Raw genomic sequence first — 26,582 nt, 5'->3', positions numbered from 1 at the left:
AATTAAACATTCTTAACATTAAACATTCCCCTACACCACTCCTCCCCATCTACTGTGTGCCCCCTACACCTCTCCGTCGCCCCATCGCCCCTACTCCTCTTCATCTCCCCTTACACCTCTCCCCCATCGCCAATGTGCCCCCTATATCTCCCCATCACTTATGTAACCCCTACATCTCCCCCAACAACTGTTTGTCTCCTACATACCCCCCCCAAACCTGTCTGTACCCTCCTCTTGGCCTCCCTCACCCTCCCTATAACAACCACCCTCTTCCTCGCTGCCCGTCTCCTCCGCCGCCTCTTATCCGCCATCCACAATCTCTCTCAGCAAGTCAGCCACTGGGTGTTGTACCTGGTAGGCTATATATCTGGCATGTGACATCATACTGGTGACATCATAATGAGTTGCAGATATCTTGTATAGCTGAACCATTGTAGGAAACATACCTAAGCACATATATATACACAAACACAATCTATACACCCCCTCCCCCCCCCCACTCCGCCTATTGAAGGCAGGCCAAACACACCACCTACGCTCTTCCCTTTGATCCTATTAGGTAGCATGCTAAATTTGGTGGCTCTAGGATTAGGCATTTGGATTTGTCAAGTCGTACAAACAAATAAACTTTCTGAATTATAGTATAGATATATAGTATGTGTATCTGGTGTGCGTGTTTATTGTGCTATTGTATCTGTATGAAGCTTTCTGATTGTACAGTGTATGGTGAGTTTATGGTGCGTGTATCTGGTTTGCGCGCTTCTGTGTATGGTGTTCCCTTTTGTATGGTGCATCTGGATCTGGTGTGCGTGCGTCGGTGTATGGTGCATCTGGATCTGGTGTGCGTGCGTCTGTGTACGGCGCATGTATCTGGTAACCCTTATTTACTTATCCACAGTGATAAGGTGATTAGAGTAGTAGGCAGCACTTGCCATGTAGTATTCAATGTTTACTATCCACGCCTTGCAGAGAATGTTTGCAGCTTTAACCAATGAGTGTTGGAGGCATACAGTGCAGCTCTGCTCTCACACTCTGGCAGAATAGAAGTACAATGCGTATACCTTGTCTTCATTTGGTACAGGACCCAAAACCAGGCAACTGTTAAATACAGTAGGTAGAGCTGGAGGATATGCTTTAAGAAGAGCTAAAGGCAGTAAAACCAACCCAAAACTTAAATGTTTACAAACATTTTTAGGATACAATTTCATAATACTTTGAACATATTATTGTCTGTAAGGGGCACCTAGTTTTAACCTTTTAAAACATAACATATATGTTAACACATGTACATATGTACGTGTGTTCTCACATTGTCCTGGTATACTATATATACACACACATGTCAAGTAGTACAATAGCAGATACTGTCCGTGACTCCTCTCTCAGCCCCGAGTTGCGCTTCACTATACCCATAACTGCGCTGCAGAATAGGGACACTTGATCGTTTGTCCCCATTGTTCAGCAGCTCACAGCCAGCAGAGTGTGCAGTGCATGCATGGCAGGAGCCGCCCACACGCGCACTCCCCGCTCCCCTTCTTCCGCACGAGCTCCCCTTCCTGCTTCCCTGCTCATCACTCATTCAGTGGCGGAATCATGGAGAGGCTGCGCCTGCAGGGCCCGGGGGCTGCAGCTTCCATAGATGAGTACCTGGAGTACAGGAGGTGAGCCCCGCGGGTAGATATCACACGCACACATCCTTCCTGCGGAAGTATACACAGGGCTTTCCTAGTTGCTCAGTAACCTTGATATGAATAATCCATGGATGCTGCTCCAGTCCTGTCAAACTCTCCGTCATTGGAAGGCAGACTCCCTCATATGTTTAGCATAGGACACCTCACAGACTTCAATGGTTTCTCATCCTTTGCATTCAGACTCCCCCTTCCCATTAACCCCTTGTGGGATCTGTAACACATTGCATGTCCCTTTTACACTGAGTTAAAGGTTTGAAATGCCCCTTTGTTGTTTAAATCCCCCCAGACGGTGTGATTTGGACCCTCCATACACACAGACACGGTCAGACCTTTGAAGCCAGGCACACGAAACTGAATTTAAGCTGTTACATCGGGGATTGATTACTGCATGCCGCTGTTTCCCACAATATCACTTTTATCATATGATAATGAAAAAATAACAAACTGCTCAAGTAGTTTTTCTCAGTGGGGTATACAGCAGAAATCCCTCCCAAACTCCTCGGAGCTGATCCGTACTCCCCCAGTTTCTATAGAGATATTTGTAGGTTTTTTTTATATAGCGGTTTCTCCCTGGAACAGACAAAATCTGATCATTTTCAAACGTAAAAAAAACTTTATAACCAAGATTCATACTATTGAGGGAGGAGGGGGGCTGAGAGATGGAGGGGGGCTGAGAGATGGAGGGGGGCTGTCTGACCACATGTAGTGCATAGCATATATAACACATGAATACACTGTGCAAATACCCCTGTGGAGTGACCTTTTTTGAATGGTCAAATATGGTAACCCTACTTTAAAGGTTGCCATGGTAACTTCAGAAGCTAGACTTGAAGACCATGATTTTTAACACTAAAATAAACATATTTTTTTTAAAGAGCAGATACGATTATGAATTCAACTCACATTGACTTTTGGGTGGATTGACTTAACAGATATATATAGACAGTATATTAATGTCACGCATCGCGGTGACATTCTCATTATTCATTGCTTCACCAGCAATGATGTTACCTGTGGACGTAATATCCTCCCAGCCTTTTCAGGAATACGGAGGCTAATATCTCTGGACTGGAGGGTCTTTTGAAGGTAATAAAAGAAAAAACCTCTGCCAGAGGGGCCTTCAACACCTTGCTTCACTTTGGTAACAAAGGGATTAGGCGCTGTAGTACACTAACAGGAGAGGCACTACTGCATGACTGAATTCTTGGTGCAGCTCCACGAGGAGTTCTCAACTGCAGTCCTCAAGACCCCCCAACGGGTTAGGTTTTTAGACTATCCCTGCTTCAGCACAGGTGGCTCAATCGGGCTCAGTTGAAGACTGAGCAACTGATTGAGCTACCTGTGCTGAAGCAGACTGATTATTCCTGCTTCAGCACAGGTGGCTCAGTCTCTACTTTCGCACAGGTGTCTCACAATCGGTGGCTATGTCTTCAACTGAGCCCCTGATTTAGCCACCTGTGCTGAAGCAAGGATATCCTTAAAACCTGACCTGTTGGGGGGGAGCGGGGGGGTCTTGAGGACTGGAGTTGAGAACCCCTGTTCTAAGGGACTGAAACGTTGGCCCCACATGGCTGTTGTGTGATTATATTTGTAACATTAAATACTCTTTTTGGTTGACCCATATTTTTGACTAGGAGTACCATCTGGTGTGAATCCTTTTTACTTGCACAGAAAAGAAGGCACTGGATGCAGGCAGCACACAGAACCAGCGTGGCTGTGGTAGGACACGTTACACAGTAACATTTCACTAAGGTGAAAAAGCTTGAGGAGAGGATTAGCAATATTCAGTATCCCTGTAGCAGGCTTATTTTCTGGGGGACAAAAAAAAATGATCCCTTTATGCATGAACATCTGCCTCTGCGGGCTGGACCCTATATACTTGCTTTTGGCATGTAACACATTTTTAGCTTTAAACCATTCAGTAACTAGTCAGAAAACAAAACCAGAAAATCTCCTGACAACATGTTACATCATAATGGAACAACTGCTACGGCATTACAAGCTTAAATGTAGTATTGGCTTTTAGGAGCTTTTGCATCCTCAAAATCCTTTGTTATTCATTATGCATGTATAATTTTTCTTGTTAAAGCCTTTTTCACATTCATATTTTGAGTGTTGGTGACCATGAGTCAGTTTTAGCTACAGGATTGAATTAAAATAGGTTAGTCTTTTTTATTATTATTATTATTATTAATAACAGTAACCTTACTTCTGGACCCATTTCCCTTTGTTGATATTTGTAATTACTTTGATAACTAGATTTGGTTACCTAAGCGGCCTATTATGTCGTTGCAAATGCTTACAAATAGCTGTTTGTTTCTGCAGAATCGTTGGTGAAGATGATGGAGGCAATCTTTTTACTCCAGAGGAGTATGAGAAGTACAAGAAAAAGGTGCTGCCAATGCGATTGCAAAACAGACTGTATGTCAGCTGGAGATCACCAAGCGGCATGGACTGTAAACTTGTGGGACCAGAGACTCCATGCTTTTGTACTCACAGGTAGGACGATTCCAGGAGCAAGAATTCTAATGTGCATACACATTTGTATAAAGCTGTTCTTTCCCACAATGCACTGTGCAGCTCATCTTCTGCAGCTTTATTAGGGCTCGTTCAGGGTGCCTGCTTTGGCATATGGAGGGCGCGCGTCCGCGAGTGCGCGCGTTGCTGGTGTAGGAGACGTCCGATCATCCCCTGCCGACAGCCTGGGCGTTCTGTCGTTCAGTGGGCGTGTCTTTGACGTCACATCCTAATCCTCCCGGCCACAGACAGAGAGCAGGGATGAGGTGTTGCAGCCTTGAAATCATTCTGAAGAATGATTTCATTGGCTGCCTTGGTCCCTGTGACGCTGCTTCAGCTGCAGTAAACGAAATTTTCGTTTACTGAAGCTGTCGTCAGCGGCAACTCCTGGCTTCGGAGGCAGGGCAGTAGCTACCCTGACAACAAGTATTCAAATTGAATACTTTGTTGCTCACGGCAGCACGCACGTCAGCACGCCCTGCCCCCGAAGCCAGCACCTTGAACGAGGTTACATTCCCAATACCCAGTGGTCCAAGTGTACTTGGGGTACAAATGACCACAGCTTTTTTACTTATTTATAAACCTCAGCGTATTCCACTACTTATTTACTGACAAACGTATAGTTGCACTATCTATAAAAAAAAAGCTGTGTGCGCTGTGCACGCGCATAGTAAGTGAAACTTCTTTGACTTTTGTCACAGAAATTGTATTTGTGTTTGTGATGTTTTAATTAAAAATAAAAATACAATTTCATTGACAAAACGCAAATAAATTTGACTTATAATGCGCGTGCTCGGTACACATCCCCTGTATTAGCTATTTGCACTAAGTGTGAATTCCTTGTGTGTATGTGTGTCAGCCAGTGTGTGTATGTGTGTGTGTGTGTGTGTCAGTCTGTGTATGTGTGTGTGTATGCGTGTCAGTCAGTGTGTGTGTGTGTGTCAGTCAGTGTGTGTATGTGTGTCAGTCAGTGTGTGTGTCAGTGTCAGTCAATGTGTGTGTGTCAGTCAGTGTGTGTGTGTCAGTCACTGTGTGTATGTGTGTCAGTCAGTGTGTGTATGTGTGTCAGTCAGTGTGTGTGTGTGTGTGTCAGTCAGTGTGTGTGTGTGTCAGTGTGTGTGTATATGTGTGTCAGTCAGTGTGTGTGTATGTGTGTCAGTCAGTATGTGTGTCAGTGTGTGTGTGTGTGTGTCAGTCAGTGTGTGTGTGTCAGTGTGTGTGTATATGTGTATATGTGTGTCAGTCAGTGTGTGTGTATGTGTGTCAGTCAGTGTGTGTATGTGTGTCAGTCAGTGTGTGTATGTGTGTCAGTCAGTGTGTGTATGTGTGTCAGTCAGTGTGTGTGTGTGTCAGTGTGTGTGTATATGTGTGTCAGTCAGTGTGTGTGTATGTGTGTCAGTCAGTATGTGTGTCAGTGTGTGTGTGTGTGTGTCAGTCAGTGTGTGTGTGTCAGTGTGTGTGTCAGTGTGTGTGTATATGTGTATATGTGTGTCAGTCAGTGTGTGTGTATGTGTGTCAGTCAGTGTGTGTGTGTGTCAGTCAGTGTGTGTATGTGTGTCAGTCAGTGTGTGTGTCCTGCTGCTGCCAGGGGCGGGTGCAACATTGCGCACCCCCTCCCCACCCCTTCTGAAATTCTGCGCACACCTCCCCCACCGGGGGGGGGGGAGGACATGTGCCCGGCACGGGCATGAGTGACCGCGGGCGAGGTTACCTGTCCGCTGCCCGGCCCGCCCGGGTCACCCTTTCTTCCAGCAGCAGGAGCATGCCCCCGGCGCCGAGCCCCCGTGCCGCGCGGGTTGCACCCGGGTTTGCGCCGTGTGCCACCGCTTCCTGCGGGTGCAGGGGGCCCGCGAACGCCCGCGTCAGTGGAGGGCGGAATGGCGCCGCTGTCAATGGGCGTTAGGAGCGTGTGGGGGGCCCGGCGCCACTGCCAGCCGCTTCTGCGCATGTGTGGCGTCCGGCAGCGTCGCCATGACTACTGCGCATGCGCGGCGCGGGCAGCGCAGAGCTTAGCGGAAGCTGAACAGCTCCCCTTGCCTGTACTCGAGTGAGCCCAGCAGCGCATGCGCATGCGCAGGGGGGCTCTGTCTGAGTCTCCAGCCCGGCAGAGTGCGCGGCTGGGACAGAGAGCGGGCATGGTCCCAGGAACCGGTCAGCGGGTCCCCGCTGCCCCGGATGCCGCCCGTGCCCATCTCCACCTGGGGGAAATTGCGGCCGTTAAGAGCGGCGCCGGCGGCTATCGCCGCTGCCGCCGCATATGTCGTGGCTGGGACAGAGAGCCCGGGGAGCCGCTGTACAGTAGCAATGCACGTGGGGAGAATTGCGGCCGTTAGGAGCGGCGCTAGGAGCGGCGGCCGCCGCATCTGATTTGTGGAGCGGGTGTGATGTCAGTGTTGGGGTTGGGTTGAGCCAGAACACAGCCCGGCCTCAACTGCCAGCACTGACGTCACATCCGTTTCATTTCTGTCTCCACAATCCATTTTTGCCCCAGTTCGAATGAGGTGCCACTAAGGAAGTTTCACTTCAATAAATGTGTGTTCAGGAAGCTTCTAACCCATGCCACTTAAAAAGCATAAACAAATTCTGCCTAGAACGCATTACCCTTTAACCTTCCAGCTTAAGTAAAGGGACAGCACACGTATTTAATTTCTTGAGGAAAAGGCCACAGCGTTACTTTATTTACTTTATTAAATATCATAACAGGCAAGCATATGAGCATTACAAGATCCCTTGCCTCCCAGCCAATAGGGATAATTAAATTCAACACTACTATAAACCCCCAGACTCTGCCTCCCAGCCAAGAGTGGCAATTCTACAACTAAACCTGAACCGCATTTACAGCACTCGCCAATCAACAGTAATGCTGCAACAATTTAATTTTGTTATATACAAGCATACTTGACATTTCATTAGTATGATACTTCTTAATTTCTGTAACAAAATGAAAAAACTATTATTCGAAGGCAGGGTGCTGATTAGATTTAAAAAATGAAAGGTCTTCTATCTGTTTTTTATTTTTTAAACCTCCTATCGTGCTCAAACATAATTGACTGATCTTGCAACCCCCTAACTGTCCAATAATATGCTGCCAACGCACACTAATTGACCAATCAAAGCTGGACAGCTGACAGCATAGCATCCCCCTTTAGTCAATAAGCAGCATCCACGTGGACATGCTGCCCCCTGGCCAATGCCCAATTAGCCAATGCTGTTATATAATTATTTTTTTTTTTTTTCCCCAATATTTGAGAAGAAAAACAAAGATAGCTGCGGGGTCACCCAATCGGAAGCTGCAATGTCATCTCGCGATGTCACGGATTCTGTTAGCCTCCAGCGTGAGGCAGAGAACAATGGGCCATATTGTGTGTCGCGGTATTCTGAGCATAGGCTTGATTATTTCACACAGTATGAAAAGTCGGCTAATAGGTCATTGACAAATACATATGATCCATAAGTGCCCACTGCTGATTTATTTTAATGAACTCTATACTCTATATACAATCAGATTTTTTGAGACCTGATGTTTGTAACTAGCTGTATGGAGGTGAGACCTTTCAGTATAGGAATTTTGGCAGAACTAACAGCATAGATCAAGCGAGCCCACTCTGCATGCACTAAAGGGAAAAAGTTGGAGGCGTGCACTGCAAGCAGGTATAAATAACCATGAATAACCAATAAATCTTTTTCAAGCGGATTTTGTCCAGCTATTCATACCTGCTTGCAGTGCACGCCGCCAACGTTCTTACCGTTTTGTGCTTTTTTCTCTGGCTGGAGCACGCATCCATCAAGGACTGGCTTTCTTCATTACATCACAGACGGATGCGGACATCCGGGACCCGTGAGTTACTTAGAATATCATTTTGCTAGTGAGAAGCTTAGTGTGACACGGGACATCTTGGGGGACTGAAGAAGAGGGGTTTCCAATGTGCACAGTCTCATCAAAATATAAATAAAAAAGGGAAGAAAAAACACAATAGTGTAATATTGTACGATGCACTTTGAGCAAGAAGAAGTATGGCACTCACATTTTATGAAGTCAATCTGGCATTTCGGTTACTACGTTTAACCACACTGATGTTTGCAGGTTCTCCGTGAGCAGGATACTTCCGATAATGCACACCGTCTCCAACAACAGGACTTGTAGTGTTGTACAGGGTCACCGGTACCAGGATACTCTCGATGGAACGGATAAAAACCACAAATAGTGTAATACTGCACATATAGGTATTATTGGAATAATACAGCAAAATGTGCACTCACATTCTATGTGAGAATATCTTGGGGGACTGTGTGCGGGGTGGGGTGCTAGATAGGCCGTGATTATACAAAAAAAACGCACGCGGCGACGGCCAGAGCGACGCAGCGCCAAAACAAATAGTATGCTTCCCAGCAAAGCACAAATACCTACCGCGACTGTCACGCCGCTTGCTACTGCAATGCGGATGACAGTTGAAGCATTTTTGAAAATTTCTTTCTGTTTGCGACAGCCATCGTATAAAAAAAAGCAGATTTCAGCCTTGTCTCCCCTGCAGTCGCGCGCGCAGAAGAATGTGCTTGTGCACATGTCGCTCTGCGACGTGACAGATGCGCGAGCATTGTAGTGCACTGATATAATCAAGCCCTTAGTGGGACGCGCGCGGCTGACTGTTCCTCCCCCCTCCTTCGCCCTACCTGCAATATTGATCCACCGGGTTAAAACGCCGCACAGTTTAAAGCTATTTGGAAAGTTTGAAAAGATCCTGGATTAACTACAAATTGATTCACCATGTATTATGGACTATATACAGGCATACCCCGCTTTAAGTACACTCACTCACTTTAAGTACACTCGCGAGTAAGTACATATCGCCCAATAGGCAAACAGCAGCTCACGCATGCGCCTGTCATCACGTCCTGAACAGCAATACCGGCTCCCTACCTGTACCAAAGCTGTGCGCAAGCGGGGAGACTATAGAGCCTGTTACAAATGTGTTATTTACATCAGTTATGCATGTATATAACGATTGCAGTACAGTACATGCATCGATAAGTGGGAAAAGGGAGTGCTTCACTTTAAGTACATTTTCGCTTTACATACATGCTCCGGTCCCATTGCGTACGTTAATGCGGGGTATGCCTGTATAGCAACGTTGCTTGTTTCTTGGCTTAGATCTTGAGCACCGGCTCAGGGATCATCTCCCTTATTGTGCCGCTCTGCATACACATTGCAATTGGGGCTGTTGTCCCTAGGACGTACTAACTTACTTGCTTTTATTGTTTCACCCAAGTAATCACTCCCTGTGTATATTATAGCACTTGTACTGTTACAATCATTGTATGTATTCAGTGTTTATTTTAAGGTCATACTTATTAAAGTTGTGTGTTAAGTCACTCATTAGGCCATGCAGTATCACTGCTTTCCCTCCATTAAATAATTGTCCTATGAATCCGTTATATCTATTACCTGCAATTGTGTCTATTTTGTGGGCAATTGGATCCATCTACAGCTGCATCTATAGGAACGGCAGTATTGTTATTTCTCAGAGGTGGTGCATTGAATAAGGGATTCCTTTCTCCATCCTCCCTGTGGGTAATGGATTTTGTTCTCAAAACCTCCCTTAGTTGTACCCACTGAGTCACACAGGTATGTTTACTTTTAATGCTGAGCGGTGGGCTTCTTTATGTTCATTATTGAAGTTTGGGTGCCCACCACAGTGGTGTGATACCTGTGTGACACGTAGATTTGTGTGTTTTTCTGCCTTCACTTTTTCCTGGTTATGAAATTGACACCCTCCCCCCCCCCCCCCCCCCACCTCCCCTTTTTCAATAAATGAAAGGTAGCCGCCCTCACCTTCTTTGAGACAGAAGTTCCCTTTTTTGTCAATCTTTCGCGCTCTAAACATGTTTTTCCTCTTTCAGGTATAAACAACACCAAACCGATTTCAAGGAGATCCCGAAGGATAGACCAGTTACTTTGCCTTGTAATGTGAGGCAATGCCAGTGCAAGTCCTTCCACTATGTCCCTCTCAACGGGTCCCAGCCAATTCGCTGCAGATGCAAGCACTTTGCTGATGAGCACAGCGTGGCAGGATCTTATCACTGCACCAAATGTAAGATGTTAGATTTGTGCACATCGGCTCTGACTGGCTTGGTAACAATACATTACCAGAATCACTGGAGTTTTGCTAATCCTTGTAGGCACAACCATCAAGGGAAAGATTCCCCTCACATCTCCAGGTGACACGAACGTGCATGTTGCACTGTGTATAATTATACTAAGTAACTCGGGACTCCCCCCTACATTCCTGCAGGTTCCCCGTAAGCTTCCTTGAACTTTTCGAAGTGGGAGAAATACCTTCTGAAAGTCACTTTTGTCTTGGATCATACAAAATGGCAGATAGACTCACATGGAGCTTTAATTCCAGTGTGATTTATGTCATTGCCCTCACTTGATGGCAGGAGCTAATAATCTGGGAGGATGAGATGAGCAGGGAATTCTGGGAGACGAAACAACAACCACAAAGTATGCCTAATACAATGGAAATCAATACAAAAAAGGGCGTCAAGAGCAGGGTTTGCCAGCTGTTGTTGGGGATAGGGAGGTGGATGTTTAGTGACGGGGGAGTGCTCGGATGAGAGCCCAGTGGAGGAATGGGGCCTGGCCGATTGGCACTCAGCGTCCTACTCTCGGTGTCGGTTGGCTGGACACCCTTCCTCCGCCGGGCCGAGGATGGTTGTCACAGCAATCTCTGTCAGCTGATGACGTCCCTAAGAATACAAAAAAAGTGCATACCTAACCCAAGCCAACAAGTCTGAGCTTGTCTTGTATTGTCCATTGTGTCAGCTCGGTGTACCTGAAAAGGGTGTGCCTCACTGATTTCTCAGAGAAGGCTTTTTGATGCTGACCAGAGTCACATTTTGTTACTTCAGATACTAGACTTAATTGTAGTCAACAAACTATAGGTTTAATTTAACAATGTAATTGCATTTCTTAGAGGATGCTGAATGTTGGAGTGCTTGTCAATCAAGTGTTTTCTTTACCCTTATCCCTTATCAGAGAACGAATAAAGGTGTGTGTGTGTGTGTGTGTTTGAAGCAGGGGGTCTCCGGAGGTGAACCATCTTGGTTTCAGCACCAGGGACCCTATGCTAGGGGCTGCCGGTAGCTGTTCCGGCTGGGAACAGAAAATGTCTGTTTAAAGGTCCAGCTTTCTGCGTGGCAATAGGAAGCGGCAGTGTCATCCTTTGCGGCTTCCTGTTGGTCCGTATGACAATAACGGAGAGCAGTGCTTTGTTGAGCTGAAATGAACGGGGTCCAGCTCTGGAGACTCCCTGCTCCAATCCTGTCTTAAAAAAAAAAGAAAAGTGCTTGGATTGCCTCTAATAAGGATGTTTAGCAATAAGCCTAAGGACAGAGAAACGGATGCAATGGATTTTTTTATTGGCTAGGTTTTTATGGTGACATCAATAAAATAAGAAATTGTATGTATCTAGATTGTGAAACCCTTGTTCACTTGTTTACTGCAGCATTATGTGTGATGATTTCTATAGATACAGTGCTCTTAATAGTGCCTTATGATTTTTTTTCCCCCTCCCCCTAAACCAGGTTCCAAGTGTGCAGGGTTTCACAGTTGCTTCACTTGTGGATGTACTCAGCCAGCCTATGCTCACGAAACGGTTGTGGAAACGAAAGAAGAACGTTTAGCCCAGGGGAAACCAGTAGGGCACGATGTTCCATACGCTGCAATGGGGGGATTAACAGGCTTCAGTTCTCTTGCTGAGGGATACATGAGACTAGATGAAAGTGGAATAGGTAAGTGTATGGCACAGGAAAGTGACACCACATCCACTACAAGACAGGTCTCCGATGTGAACAATTGTCAGTGCAGCGGAGACTGAACACATGTGAAGTGCTTCATTTTGATTCATCTGTTGGTCTTCATCTATGTTTTATAGTCATCTAATAAAAATGCTTACATCTCGTAATGAATCCATATTGGCTTGTTTGCATCTAAACATATACAAGCTGTCACAGTTATTTTTTGTAGCTGCTCTTTTTTTCTATACAGAAAATAGAGATGTTAACTAACATGTTGTCATTTTAGGTGCCCCTGATCAGAGCTTTTTTGAGTCTTCCACAAGTGGCACATCTCACCCGTTTCTAAGAGCGTACAGCCCAGCCATAGCATCACGAGCAGTCGATGGTAATTAAAGATAGCGATGTGTGCACAACATAGTCATACACATTTGAACAATGCAGGCAGCGGCATCGTGCCCTTTTACACCACCATTCTGTAGCAAACTATACTGTTTTTTTTTTACCCATTGAAGCTTCCGCAGGTTATGTAGAGGCTCTGTAACTGAAGTAGTTAGTAACTAGTTGTACCTAGTAGTGATAATGACCACATTTCAACCTGTAGTGGTGGCGGACATTTAACCGCATTGAACTAATGTCAGTGGCAAGTTTCATAGGTTAATACTATTGGCGTTATGCTTTAATTTGGTAAATACAATTATTTGGTAAATCTGGCATGTTGCTACTTTATAATGGAGACTTTAAAAGTGGGGATGATGTTTAGTGGTTTGTGCATGGCTCGTCCCCTTCAGAGGACCTGTAAGGAAAGGGCACAGGATAAGCAGTGTTCCCTTTTCCAGCCGCAGTAAGGAAGCACAGGTGAGCTTTGACCCGGCTTCAGCATCATCAGGAAGTTTTTATACAAAGCCGGGCAGTGATTTTCATCTGTTGGCCTTGGAACTGAGGCAGTTAAATAATAAGAACATCAGACAGCCACAATAGCTTAGAACTATCTGTTAAAATAAAATAATATAGAACTTTGTTATAAGGCAAATTAAATATGTTCAGCTTCCAATGTTGCCAAGATCACTTCAGAAATTGTTAAAAAAATGACGTGATTTTATTTTTGTCATTAATCGCAAAGGGTTAAATTCTATATACTCCGAAGTGGCCGTTGGGGCTGGAAATCCTCATTGACTCCAATGGGGATTTTCGGTGGAAAATGGCCCAGGCAGCAGCATCATATCATACAGAATTAACCCCTACGTCTTAACTCGGTAGACATCATTGTCTTTATACATGTTTGTGCTTTACATGGGCAGTCCCACATATCATGCCAACAAAAATGTTAAACAATTTATCCATGTAATTGTCTTCTTTAGGAAGATTCAAAACCCCCCCATTAAGTATTTTTCTTTTACTTTACAATATTTTCAACCTGTAAAAATGTATATATTTGATCTATTTCTATTTCCTAGAGGTTCCACATGAATCTAATGTTATCTCGTAATTATTATCTTTTCCCTTCATGCTTTTGGCTAATGATAGACGTGCAATTAGTTTGAACTGAACAACAAAAGGGAAACCATTCTGGATCAACATTTTACTTTTATATACAGCAGTGTACAAATACACTCTGTCTTATCACAACAGAGATTAAGATGGTAAAAACCCTCCACAGCATTTGGTTGCTGTGGAGATCACAAAACATTTAGAAATACTTTTGTCAGATTTTATTTTATTATGTTATTAATCACCTTTTATTTACACTACAAACATGCCACTGCCATAAGTCACTTTGATCGTGGGAGGGACTGGGGCTGTGAATGCCCTTTAGCACGTTTAGAAAAGAAAAAACAGCTCTGCTTAATATCTTAAACTTTGTGGAGTAAGCAAAAATGTGACAGGTTGAAGGGAAAACAAGATGAGTTGAGTGTGTATTGCTGCATTAACAGCCTCATTGTGTGTGTGTATGTGTATTGTTACAAACGCCCCTCTTTTGTAGCGCTGACGTCTGTCTGGGTTCTTCCCGACACAGTCTTCTAGGGTTATTTATACAAAAAAACAGGATCATGCAAAGTATTATGCTGCTTAACTCAGGCTTCTGCCTGCTTTATTTTCACCCAAGTAAGGTACTGCAGCTTTAACAAGTGTAGATTAGAGGTACTCAGATACTTTCATTCAGCAGTTCACTTATTTCAGTGTTACAGTATTTCCCACACTGTTATTTTTAAGAAATAAAACCAAAATCATATAAACAAAATCCTATCCCTTTCAGGGATCTAACTACACATCAGAATCAGTCTCTCTAACAGCTGCTGGCCAACTAACCTGGTTCCCCAGCTTAAAACAATGCTCTCTCATTTAGGGTCACTAGATACAGCACAGTCTTTTAGCAACAGCAATAACCATTTGTTTTGTCTTATCTGTTCGTGGTGGGAACTTGGTCCCAAGTGTCCAGGCAAATCCTCTGGTACTGTGATACTTGGAGGGGCCGTCCACCCCGAACTGGATTCCGGGGAGCAGCGATACCCCCAGCCTCCAGGCTCTAAGGAGAGAGAGTGAAATGCAAAACCTCTCTGCTCTAAATACCTGTGCATGTGATTAGAAGAGCAAGTGAGGGAGAACTAGAGCCATTGTAATCTGTGGTCTGGATTTTCCATCCAGCTGCCTGAGTTAATGGGAAGCTGTGGAACGGATCATTTGTAACTATTCCTGCACTTTCTGACCTAAAATGGGGCAGAAAGCTGCCTAACATATTTGGACTATGTCACAGTATATATTTAGTTAAGTTATGGTGGGTAAAAAAAAGTGACAAAAACCCTCCACAGTAAGGCTAAGGTCTCAGTGCCTCCGCTGCACGAGCGCCCGCGAGGCTGGCGGCGTGTGCAGCCGATTCCCCGGTCTGCAGTGAGCTGCAGGAAGAGAGACCGGGGGGGGGGGGGCGGGGGAGTGACGGGGCGTGGCCATGACGTCACCCGGCAGGTTCGCCCTCATTGGCTGAACCACCGGGGGCGTGGCCTAGCGCTCCGTCGCGAGTCCTGCTCTCAATTCTATTGAGAGCAGGAGAAACTCTCGCCACAGCGCTGCGCCCCCCCCTCGCAGCGGGCCCGGCACCATTGAGGGGAGGGCTGTCGTCCCTGCAGCGTCCGCCACAGCGGGCGCTGCAGTAGCATGCGGGGACAAAGCCTTAAGCATATAGCAAATGGAAATTTGGTCGAAACAGCTGTGGGTGGGTTTACTGGCAATGCATCTTAACCCAGGCTGTGCTCAAAAGCTGTGATATGCAGCAAGCATCAGCTTATAGGGGACCACATCATATGGTTTTGAAGCAAAATGTGGCACTGTGTGCTCATTTGTATGTCATTTCCCAGAATCCCTTGCTGCAGTGGAAGTGCTGTGTGCTGGGTGATAATGGTGAAAGGTAGGGTTGCAGACCTGTCTTAGACATGCAAATGAGCAAACAGTAATAATATATACATACATACATACATACATACATACATACATACATACATACATACCACCAGCCCTTGTACATCAAGAGGGCACTCAAATGTCAACTTCTTAAATTTGGAACGATTAACCGCTACTTTGTGCATTACATTTTTTTAGGACCATCCAGTACTGAAACACAAATGTCTAACTTGACGGTATCGGAGAAAGATGACATGGATTTCTTTGAAAAGCGTTACCAGGAGAGGGTACGTTTAGTGGTACTATGATCCATATGAGGTGGTGGCATAAGCCTAGCTAAAAGGAAATCTCTATTCATTTCTGAAAGTTGTGTCCAGTAGCCATAATATTTCTTATTTCACTGCTGTAAAAACGTTGCTAGATGCAAAGCAGCTTCAAGAGGACGTGCCCAGCCGGGCTCGCTGGAAGAATCGTCTCGGCAATTAACCCATTTTCTGACCGAGTACAAGGAAGGGTGCATAAGACGGCCAGTTACTGAGTTGGGAATCGTGTTGAACGTAGCAGGAAATTAGAAGACTGTAATACACGCCACTTCCTCAGATTTCCCCATATATGGGATTTGGTCCTACTATATTTGTATCCACTTCAGTAACCATCCCTTTCATGTGACACACTTTAATCTCTGGCCCATTCTGTTCACCCCTTTTCCATTACCAAGTGTCATGCTTCCATGGCACAGCCTCTCTCTCTGCCCAAACCTGGCCTGCTACCCCATCCTCCTTGCTTTCCCACACCAGGTTAGATGCATATTTGTAGTTATGGGGGTTTGGAACGATTGGCATTGTATTATTTACTAAAGGTAAAGAACATCCAAATATAATTCTGCTTTTAGCAGAAATCTGCCCTGAAATCAAGTCTTTTTCTTCCGCCTTGAATCGGGGGATTCTCCGGAGCTGAACTGCGGCATTCAAAGCTCCGAGAGCCACCCTATGTTACTTTTCCCAGTACTTGTTAGGAAAAACAAAGATGGCTGCGGGGCCACCCAATTGGAAGCTGCAACGTCATCACAAGATGATGACACAGATTCCTTTTTTGCTTCCAAACTAAGGCTGATTCCATTAGCTATAATGTTTCTCCCAGATAAGAACATATGTGAGGGAATTTTAAACTGTAATATCTCAGAAACCAGGGGCGGGTGGGGGGGCGACTTTGCGATCACTTGTCCGTCTTCGGTAGCGATCACAAAATCGCTGCGTCACTTATGTTAGAACAAAAGAGGAGGAGTCCTATTATTCCGTTCCTCAGCTGGCCAGATTGTGTGTCGCACTGAACGCGATCTCCCCTATGAAAAAAAAGAGCAAGTAGCATACCCGTAGTGATGTAGCTACTACATGCTGGGGACCCTGGAGTGCCAGACCCCATGACGTGGTAGCAATGTCGTGGGGCACCCAAGAGGTTAAAGTGTCCGAAAAACTAGCATCAACACCCAACATTGGTTCTGTGAAATAGGCGGTGTCTCATTCCCCATCCCACTCATTCTGTGAAGAAAGCAGAAGGAGATGGCAATTTCCCAGGGGAAAGTTTTTATGACGTTGCTGCCATGTGCAAACATCTAATAGTTCTATTTAAAGGCTCGACGTCAAGCAATTCTGATTAGGATGTCACAATTCTAACTGTGCAAAACTTTTTTGTTTTCTTTTGGGAAAAGTTTAAAGGGTCTCGGAAAAGTTAAATTTCACCCCCACACAAGCAATACACGGTAACGACCTACTTTTGTAACAGCCCAGCAAAATATGCTCCTCTACTGAATAAAGACATTCGGATAGATAATCGCTGAAAATGTTTATTATTATTTGTTGCAGTTACGAGAAGAAAAAGAGCAGAAAAGACAGAAGAATTACAAACCGGTCAGCTCTCCGCGTCCGTGAAGATGGTGCACTGTTGGGATATGGACATTTGTGTCTGCTGTGAAACGCACACTAATTAAAGCAGCAATCCCCCCCCCCCGCTACTAATTTATTTATTTTTGTATCCCTCCCACCCACGCTGTCTAAAATGTTTATAATATAGGATGGGAACCAGGGGTGCGCTGAAACGAACCTGAGACACTTACCGGTGTAGTTACCAGGTTTAAATCTCCCTTCTCGGGAAACCAAATGTCCGCTAAATGTTGCACGTTCTGTGGGCCAGGAAAGAACAGAATTTAACTGGTTGCAGATTCCTATTGGACGACCATTTAAATGCCTTTAAAACCCAGGAAGGAAAACCGGTAACTTCACTGGTATGTATGGTATCATCGCAACCTTGGCAGCAAAAAATAATGCGGTTTCAGCTCTGGAGGAACCTACTGGTTCCTATTCTGAAATAAAGAGAAAAGTTGGGTTAGTTGTGTGGGATTGCCACTTAATATTTTTACTGTAGTTTATTTCCTAAAATTATAGAAATCTTAAAATAAAAAAGGGGGCATTGAAATTGAAATATATTGTTCTGATCAAAATAGCTACTTTTTATATACCAAGACAGGTTTTTTTTTTTTTTTAACATAATGCAAAACTTTGCATCAGTCTGACATTGTCCTTCTTTATAAAGGGGCAGTCCAACCTAGCAGGACAAAAACACACATGTTAAGCAACTAGCATGTACATTGACTGACTGCTTTAGAAAGAATTGAGTAACCCTTAAAGTAACTGTTTTACTTATAGCTTGTGAAGAATTAATGTCTTTAGTTTTTTCCCTGGGAACACTGGATTCAAGCACATTGTCATGAGATATTATGTATTTTCATCCATCTGGTGCTGCCTATAGCTAAGTGGAGCTTTAATGCAATGGAATTGTCGTTGTTTTGGGATGTGCAGAATATAATTTTAAAGCAGCACATCCCTACTCTTCACCCCCTCCCCATATGGTTATAGGTACAGAATTTTAACCAAGGGGTCCTATAAAGCTGAACAGCGTTTTTTTTTTTTTTTTTTTAAACCTTCCCTCAGTTTTCAAGATACTTACCGGTTTAGTTGCTTGTGTTTCTGCTCCTTTAAGGGATATTAAAATGGCAAAACAGAGAAAACAAGTAAGCTCCTAATTTATATACCCCCAAAGTAACCACAATATATATATATATATATATATATATATATATATATATATATATATATATATATATATATATATATATATATATTTGCATATGAGTGTCAAAACGGAGTGCTACTGGGCATGGCAATATATAGTTAAAATCAAGGACAGAACATAGAACACAGACAGAGCCCAATGCTACTTCCAATGACACAGATACACAGTAAAGTACATATATATATAATTAATATTGGCCAAAGTATCTTAAGCCTGCACACCAAACGCCAAGGTAGACCAAATCTGTGCAGGTCCTAACACTAATCAAATTCTTAATAACCTGTATAATACCAGGAAGAAAACTTCAAAATAAAGCTGTTGTGATTAGCTGCATAGTTCTTAGTTTGATTGAAGCTCTTATTTACCTGTATAATACCAGGAAAAGCACTCTGTATTAGATTTGTCACAACCAAATGACATATTAAAATGGAAGCTACTGTATGTCTTGCAGCTCTCGGGCCGCTAGGAAGCCACAACGTCATCGGTGTAGATGGCGTTGCGGCTTTCTATTTAATGGCTGCAGTCTCCATCTTTAAAGGTTCAGGAAGAACATCCCGGCAACTAAACTAGTAAGTATTTTGGCAACCGATGGTCACCAGAGTTAGAAATAGCACGATTTAGCTCCGGATTACAATGTAATAAAAAAAATGAATACATTTGAAATGGTGATTTTACTGCTTTAATCATACAGTACAGTATGTAGTGACCTTTTATAGCACACACCTTGGCTGCATGCTTTATCCTCTGTAGTTTTGACCACTGTCCATAGGCCATTCCTCTCTCAAATATATTGTTCCTAGGAGTAGAAAAAACAAAGGATCCACACAAAGAAAAGGTGGAAGTAGGGAAGTCCTATTTCCAATGTGATACCTCTGCTGTACACACACATTGCACTAAAAGGTGTCATTCAGTATACTACAGGACACATTCTCCTAAAACAAGAATGAACCGGAGCTCTAGAGGTCTTTCTTTAAAAAAAAAAAGTAATTTTAATCCACACAGATCAACGTTTTCGGTCAAACACATTTGTTTGACCGAAACGTTGATCTGTGTGGATTAAAATGTATGAAGACCTCTGGAGTGCTGGTTCCTTCTTGTTTGAGGAGGATGTGTCCTGCAGTATACAGTAGGTCTCCCCAGCGGGGGATGAGCGCTGTGCAACTGAGGCAGTTACATAAATCCAGTGAGTGCACCTCATTCTTTCTTCTCATTCAGTATACTAGAAAATGTTTTCATGTGCAGGACATTAAGATTTTCTTATCTACTTTTTTCCCAATTTTTTTTTCTCCCCTATAAAATACCAAACAGACATTTCCTTGGTAATAAAATAGTGTGAATGTCTCCTCCATGCACTGATGATATTTGCCCAGTGCTCTAGTCCCTATGAGAGAAGTATTTACTGTTTTATTACATTTAAAATATATATTTGTATGTGTTCTAAGACATCAATATATGGCAGCATGTATATTTCAGTGGATTGTTGCTGATCCTTTTTTTCATACCTATAATTTGTTATGTCAAAGTGGAAATGACCAATAGGTATCTATTGTAGGTATTGTAAGCAAAACTACAGTTAGCCACTGGGTGGCAGTAGATGACAGTAAATGGAAAGAGCAGAGTGACAAATGTATGTGGTGTGGAATTAGGATTTATGATACATCCTTCATTGCTTCTCCACATCCAATTCAACCTCCGGTTTAGAGGAAGTGGAAAAAAAATATTAAAACATGCTATGCATCTTTCCATAGGCGCCATCTAAACTACCATGTTGTATTATTACACCCAGCATCTACCTTGTTTATACAGCACCTTACAGTAAAGGCATACAGTTGATAATAGGGGAACTACATATACAATTTAACAGCGCTCTTCAACTGGTCTTCCAAACGGGCCAGATCAGTAAAAATGTATGAGTATGAGCACCGGAAGAAATAGGTGTGTATGAAATTAGGAAAAGCGCACACTCCTAATGCGTGTGAAGGTGTAACAGGGATTTATCCCTGTTAAGAAACTTGCCTCTAATCCAGCAGTGTGCTGGTTAATTGCACACCAGCAATCAACCAACTCCACCTGCCTAATCAGAACTCTGTCAGAAAAAGCCTGTTCTGAGACACAGGAAGAGGATTCCTGAGTCTCACAATTGGGGGGCTGAACCAAGGAAGGACAGATGTATTGAGCTGCAAAGGGACTGCAGACTGACAGCAAGACAAAGGGGAGCATACATTGCCTTAGCACACAAGGGCGCTGACCCAGGAGAGCAGAGCGGCCTTCCCCTACAACTACAAGAAACAGATAAGACTTTCTTATGGGACTGTTGTATATCTGTATAAATGTATATATATATATATATTTGGGGCTGGTAATTAGCTTAGCTAACCACCCAGTTAGAGAGGGCTAGACTACATGTATAGATATTCTCCAAAGTGGAGTAGGTTTTCTTTTGCTTATTTTTAATGTTTTGTTGTGTTAAAGGGACAGGCGCAATAAAGCCTAATTTTAGTTTCACTTTAAACGGTCTCCATTGCGTACTTCTGAACACGTCTCATACAGAAGGTATATAACAAGTTATTAAAAATAGGACAACCTATATCCACTAGCAGATAGAAAATACATATAAAGAAAGATACCCCAGCGCATTGACTCAAGTACAGATGTTGGGCATGGAATAGATAAATACAAAAAAGGGGACAACAATGTATTAATAAAAGTTGTTATCCTATTTAAACACTTTAAATTAAGCTTATAAATTTACAGATTAGTGTGGTTTTCAATCTATAAATTTATTTCCACATGAAGTTTCAAAGGTTACATCAAACAGATGAGGTTAGGTCTCATCTTATTCAGGATACTTGACTTGATACAAACAAAAGAGAGAATATCATGGCACAATAAATGTATTACACTAGACTGGGTTAGAGCGATATTGCACTTACAAACAGCACTTGACGAATCAGCGTTTGTGGATAGCTTCACAGCATGTGGTAATGGATTCCTTGCTCTCTTGTAGTGGTCCTGCTCACAGTTCAGGCTCCACGGAAGCCAAACAATCCCCCCCCCCCCCCCCCCCCCCCCCCCCAGTGGGAGATGCACAGCTTCTGCTACCTGGTGTGTGGTGTGAATACCTGTAGGATCAGGAGAGCTGAGTTGGAACTGCGGTGGTATGGAGATCAGGACAGGCTTATGTCCACTCCCAGTTGAAGGCTTAGTGCCGAAACCCGTAGGAGTGGGACAGCTGGGCAGGATCCCCTGGTCTTTCCCTTCTCTGGGACACGTAATTATGCCTGTTGACATTGCTGCTTTATGTATATGCTGATTTCATGCTAAAGGACTGCTTATTGTGTTGTTCATACACCCTGCATCATGCATACTAGGATCTGGATTTAATACATACCCTGTTTCACATCCACACTTGACTGTGTTTTGCCTATAGTGCTATTTAGTTTTTTTCCTTGCCTTTGACTGCAATTACTCTCAGTCTATTAGTGTTTTGGATATTCATATTTATGTCAGGATTTGAGTCCTGTTCCAGTTTTCCTTATGATTCACCACGTGTGCTAGGGTTTCTTATAGCCTTAGCCTGTCCATTAGCGATGTTACTAGGTGCCTTTTTCTGTTAGAGATACTGTGTATAGACATACTCATGACCAGTACCTCCAGGATCATTACTCTGACCCAGGGATTTTTCACCACTCCATCCCTGGCTGCACTTATTACTTATATTTGTTCCATTTGGCACCATAACTATCTCTTTGTCCTAGGCTTACGTACAGGGGATCCATGCTATGTTTTTAATATTTCTGTACTATTTTTTATTCTTTTTTGGGACAATTAATTAATACATTTTGAATTTGCCTTACGGTATACCTGTGTGCTACCATCAGGGTTTCTTTTTCTTGTTCTGATATATTGCCCTTTACCCTGCAGCACCGCTGACACATTTAATTTCACATTTCATTATCAGTTTATTGGGTTGCCTTTACCACGCTGTCTTGTGGATGCGGGATCAACCTTCTCTTCTAACAAATAATAACTTTTATCTCTGTCCGGCCTCCCAATCATGGACTACTGGCCTGTAGATCCTGGTGTGCTAGCACAATCGTTGGAGATCATAAACTGTGTGTGTGTGTGTGTGTGTGTGTGTGTGTTGCAGGCCTGGTGCTTCACAAAGATCAAACTGTGATGGAAATATAGTGGAGACGGTGGGTTGGTCAGCGCACGGGTTTTTGCTCACAGGATGAAAAAAGAGAGGATAAAGAACACGTGATTAGTGTTTAGTTAGCCAGACAGTACAATATGCAGTGATAAAAGGTTGTCTCCTAAAGTATTTAATAAAATGCTTTGAAATAAAAAACCTTGAATAAAAACTTTTTCATATGTTTAAAAATGGAGTTCTGTGATTAATTGAACTAATCTGAGGTTGGGGGTGGTGAGATAAAAAAGGGGGGTAAGAGCGGGTGCTTAGCGGGCTTTTGTATAGCCTGCTGTCTATCAGGGATAGTATGCTGGTTAGCAGAATATGGGGGGCAGTCTCACTTTCTCAAAGTGCTGCCAGAAGCAATGAATAGCTTCCTCCCCCTCCCAATGGAGGCAGTATGTAAGTGACTTATCTCCCGGGTGCCCAATATAGAGGAAAGAAGGGCCGAACACGGTGAGTAAGTAAAAGAGAATTTATTAGGTGCAAAAAACAGCAAACAAGAATAACACTTACGATACAGCTTGGGCAACAGCCCAGCTTCAGCCCGATCGTCCGTTCACGCTCCTCCGACCAGTGTGCCTCCCGTGATCGCGTCCGATGGCGGGACCGGAAGAGGAGGGCTTACCGGATGTCAGCAGGCTGGCTGGGTCCTTCAGGCAATGGGCTCCGGCAGGGAACTACGCGTTTCGCAGTGATGCTTCGTCAGGTTAATGCCGGATGCCCTGTGTCTTCCCTTTTTATAGGCTTAAAACCTAGTTGATTGGTTAATTGCAATCAATTAGTGTTCCATAGATTTACATGATTAAAACAACCTTTTCTTCAATAGTGGGTATTATACTTATTGTACATTTCACTGTAATGAGCGACTTTTAAAAGGAAAAGATTGTAAGAAATGCGGATGCATGATTTATACAATAGTAAAAATAAGTTAAACAATTAATTATGCACACATGGTGTCACTCCTGCATAGTAGATTACTCGGATCCTGGTTATCTCGCAGGTGGGTATGTAATTCAGTAATCAGGATAATGCACATACTTCTTTAAACAGATTTCTTAGAATGAGTGCTGTTGCAGAAATATATTGTATTACAGCCTTGTGATTGAATCCCAAAGAGTGTATGCATGGCTCTGTCATTGGGTGTGACAGCTCTATAGCTGGTGATTGGATAGTTAAAAAATGGTTAAAAAAGACTATATAGTTGAAAAGGGGCTATATGATAAAAAGTAGAAAAAATTCCCTTGAAGGAAATTAAAAATAGCTAATGTAATTTATAAAAGTAGAATTCATAAAAAAAGTAGAATTCATACAAAAATCTAGCAAAGTTCATGTGTGGCAAATTATTCGCATCACATGTGTCTTCATTAATACTCCGAATTGAAAAATATGCTGGATTGCCCAGATGCCAGAATAAAGGATATTTATAGAGCTTTTGGTTCCCCCTTGTGGTTGGTTTGAAAAATTGTTTAAGAATTGTAGTGGTGTCTTTGTGGTGTATCGTTTTATATTTAAGTCATTATCAGACTTTAAAAACGTAAGTGTTCTTGTATGTGGTGCATCGGGGATTCGATTCCAGGGTCATAGTACTAAATCGCTCTATAGCTGTGTGCTTAGTGGGTTAAGCTACACAGATGCAGATAGTAAACGTATGCTTGTTGGTACAGTGAGAAGTAAGTTTAACACAAATACAAGTATTGATGGATCCTCAAAGTTGCGGCGGTGCTTGTACAAGGGAGGAGGAGGAAAAAGAAAGTGGAAAGCGAAGAGAGAAAACCAAGATAAAGAGGGGGAAGAGAAAAAACGAGGAACCTGACGAAGCATCACTGCGAAACGCGTAGTTCCCTGCCGGAGCCCATTGCCTGAAGGACCCAGCCAGCCTGCTGACATCCGGTAAGCCCTCCTCTTCCGGTCCCGCCATCGGACGCGATCACGGGAGGCACACTGGTCGGAGGAGCGTGAACGGACGATCGGGCTGAAGCTGGGCTGTTGCCCAAGCTGTATCGTAAGTGTTATTCTTGTTTGCTGTTTTTTGCACCTAATAAATTCTCTTTTACTTACTCACCGTGTTCGGCCCTTCTTTCCTCTATATTGGGCACCCGGGAGATAAGTCACTTACATACTGCCTCCATTGGGAGGGGGAGGAAGCTATTCATTGCTTCTGGCAGCACTTTGAGAAAGTGAGACTGCCCCCCATATTCTGCTAACCAGCATACTATCCCTGATAGACAGCAGGCTATACAAAAGCCCGCTAAGCACCCGCTCTTACCCCCCTTTTTTATCTCACCACCCCCAACCTCAGATTAGTTCAATTAATCACAGAACTCCATTTTTAAACATATGAAAAAGTTTTTATTCAAGGTTTTTTATTTCAAAGCATTTTATTAAATACTTTAGGAGACAACCTTTTATCACTGCATATTGTACTGTCTGGCTAACTAAACACTAATCACGTGTTCTTTATCCTCTCTTTTTTCATCCTGTGAGCAAAAACCCGTGCGCTGACCAACCCACCGTCTCCACTGCAATTCTAAGAAGATTCCGGGCTTTATCTTCTCTACAGGTCCAGCTGCAGAAAACAACAAGGGCAAGTATACACTACCCCTTATTTGGTTAAACATCACAAAACAGGCTGCATCACAAGCCTAAAAAACAAGGGAGCGCCCCAGCCTCTATTCTTTTTGTGATGGAAATATAACTGCGGTTTATATCCTTTGTGGGTTATCTCACCCACTCCATCCAACCTGGTGTAATTCCTGCACAGATGGGCTCCTTAATATCTTTCTGTAGTAGCCTGTCTGCCTGCCTGCTTCCCCCTGCACTGTCTCTGGTCTCTGCTGAATAAGAAAAGCAAAAGAATGGGACGTCGCTCAAACCATAATATCAAATAGTGCAAAGAAAGCCTGGTGCACGGGGAAGAGGCAATAATGTAACGAAAATGCACTGCTCCAGTGGGGCAACTCTCTATCTGCATTTCCCTCTCTCTTAGGGGTCCTGCATGGACGCTCTGTGCAGGATGGGCCTGCACACCCTCAGCCCCTTTTCCAACAGTCACTCCACTGGCTAAGCACAGTGGCGTGGTCCAGTGGAATGTAGGATGTAAGGGGCCATGTCCTGTGCTGATTGCAGACACAGGGGGTTGCATCATTCTTGTAACGCATTAAGAAGCAGGGCATGGAGAACCAGCTGAGAAGGTTCCTGGACCGCAAGCGGACACACTTAGTTGGATCAGCACGAGGGAGGGACGGGATCAAGGTTATCCTGTGGACTTTGTTTAAGGGGAGGAAATCTCAACACATTAAATGATGCCTGACAGTCTAACTGCTCTTAGCTACTCTGATTTAATACAAAATAAGTTCTTCACTCAAAAAAATGAAGAGAAAAAAATGATCAGCTGGTTTTAGGAAATGTATCACCACTTCTATTATATTCACAAAAACATTGTGGAATGCTCAACACCTGGGCAAGTAACTTCAAGCATAGAAGTAATAAGGATCCTTAGCTGGAGTACCCTTAAGGTATCATATGATGAGACAATCTCCCATAAATCAATTCAACTGGTAGTATCCCACTTGGAACTGTAGTAAGGTATACACACAAAGTGTCCAGACGCATATTTAACAATATAGTGTGATGAATGATAGAAGAGATATTTCTCAAGGTCTCACGTATAGTGCAGCATCCTTGGGTGGTAATCCACGTCCTCAGGTACAGATGTGCTTGTTTTTCCCCAGATATAACAGGAACAAAAAAAGACACGGCACTACTTCCAAAAAAAGGAGAGCGTTCCCAAAGTGAAAAAAAAGACTAATTTATTAGTATCATAGAAAAAAACAGCATACACAGGCAGGAGGCCCACACCT

At 43.6% G+C, this 26,582-nt stretch overlaps 1 protein-coding gene across 1 annotated transcript; it reads left to right on the top strand.

The window, feature by feature from the left end:
* The first annotated feature begins 1,472 nt into the window (after window positions 1–1,472).
* On the top strand, window positions 1,473–21,582 carry FAM221A (family with sequence similarity 221 member A). The gene is made up of 7 exons (XM_075587125.1): window positions 1,473–1,661; window positions 4,017–4,190; window positions 10,107–10,297; window positions 11,793–11,999; window positions 12,292–12,390; window positions 15,597–15,685; window positions 17,261–21,582. The coding sequence occupies exons 1-7, from the start codon at window positions 1,492–1,494 to the stop codon at window positions 17,324–17,326; spliced, it is 996 nt and encodes a 331-aa protein (XP_075443240.1). The 5' UTR covers window positions 1,473–1,491; the 3' UTR covers window positions 17,327–21,582.
* The last annotated feature ends 5,000 nt before the right edge of the window (window positions 21,583–26,582 follow it).

Source organism: Ascaphus truei, chromosome 2, assembly GCF_040206685.1.
Source record: "Ascaphus truei isolate aAscTru1 chromosome 2, aAscTru1.hap1, whole genome shotgun sequence".
In the NCBI taxonomy this organism is placed as follows: Eukaryota; Metazoa; Chordata; class Amphibia; order Anura; family Ascaphidae; genus Ascaphus; species Ascaphus truei.
The sequence above is the reverse complement of the archived record's forward strand: the minus strand, read 5'-3'. Positions and strand labels throughout refer to the sequence as shown.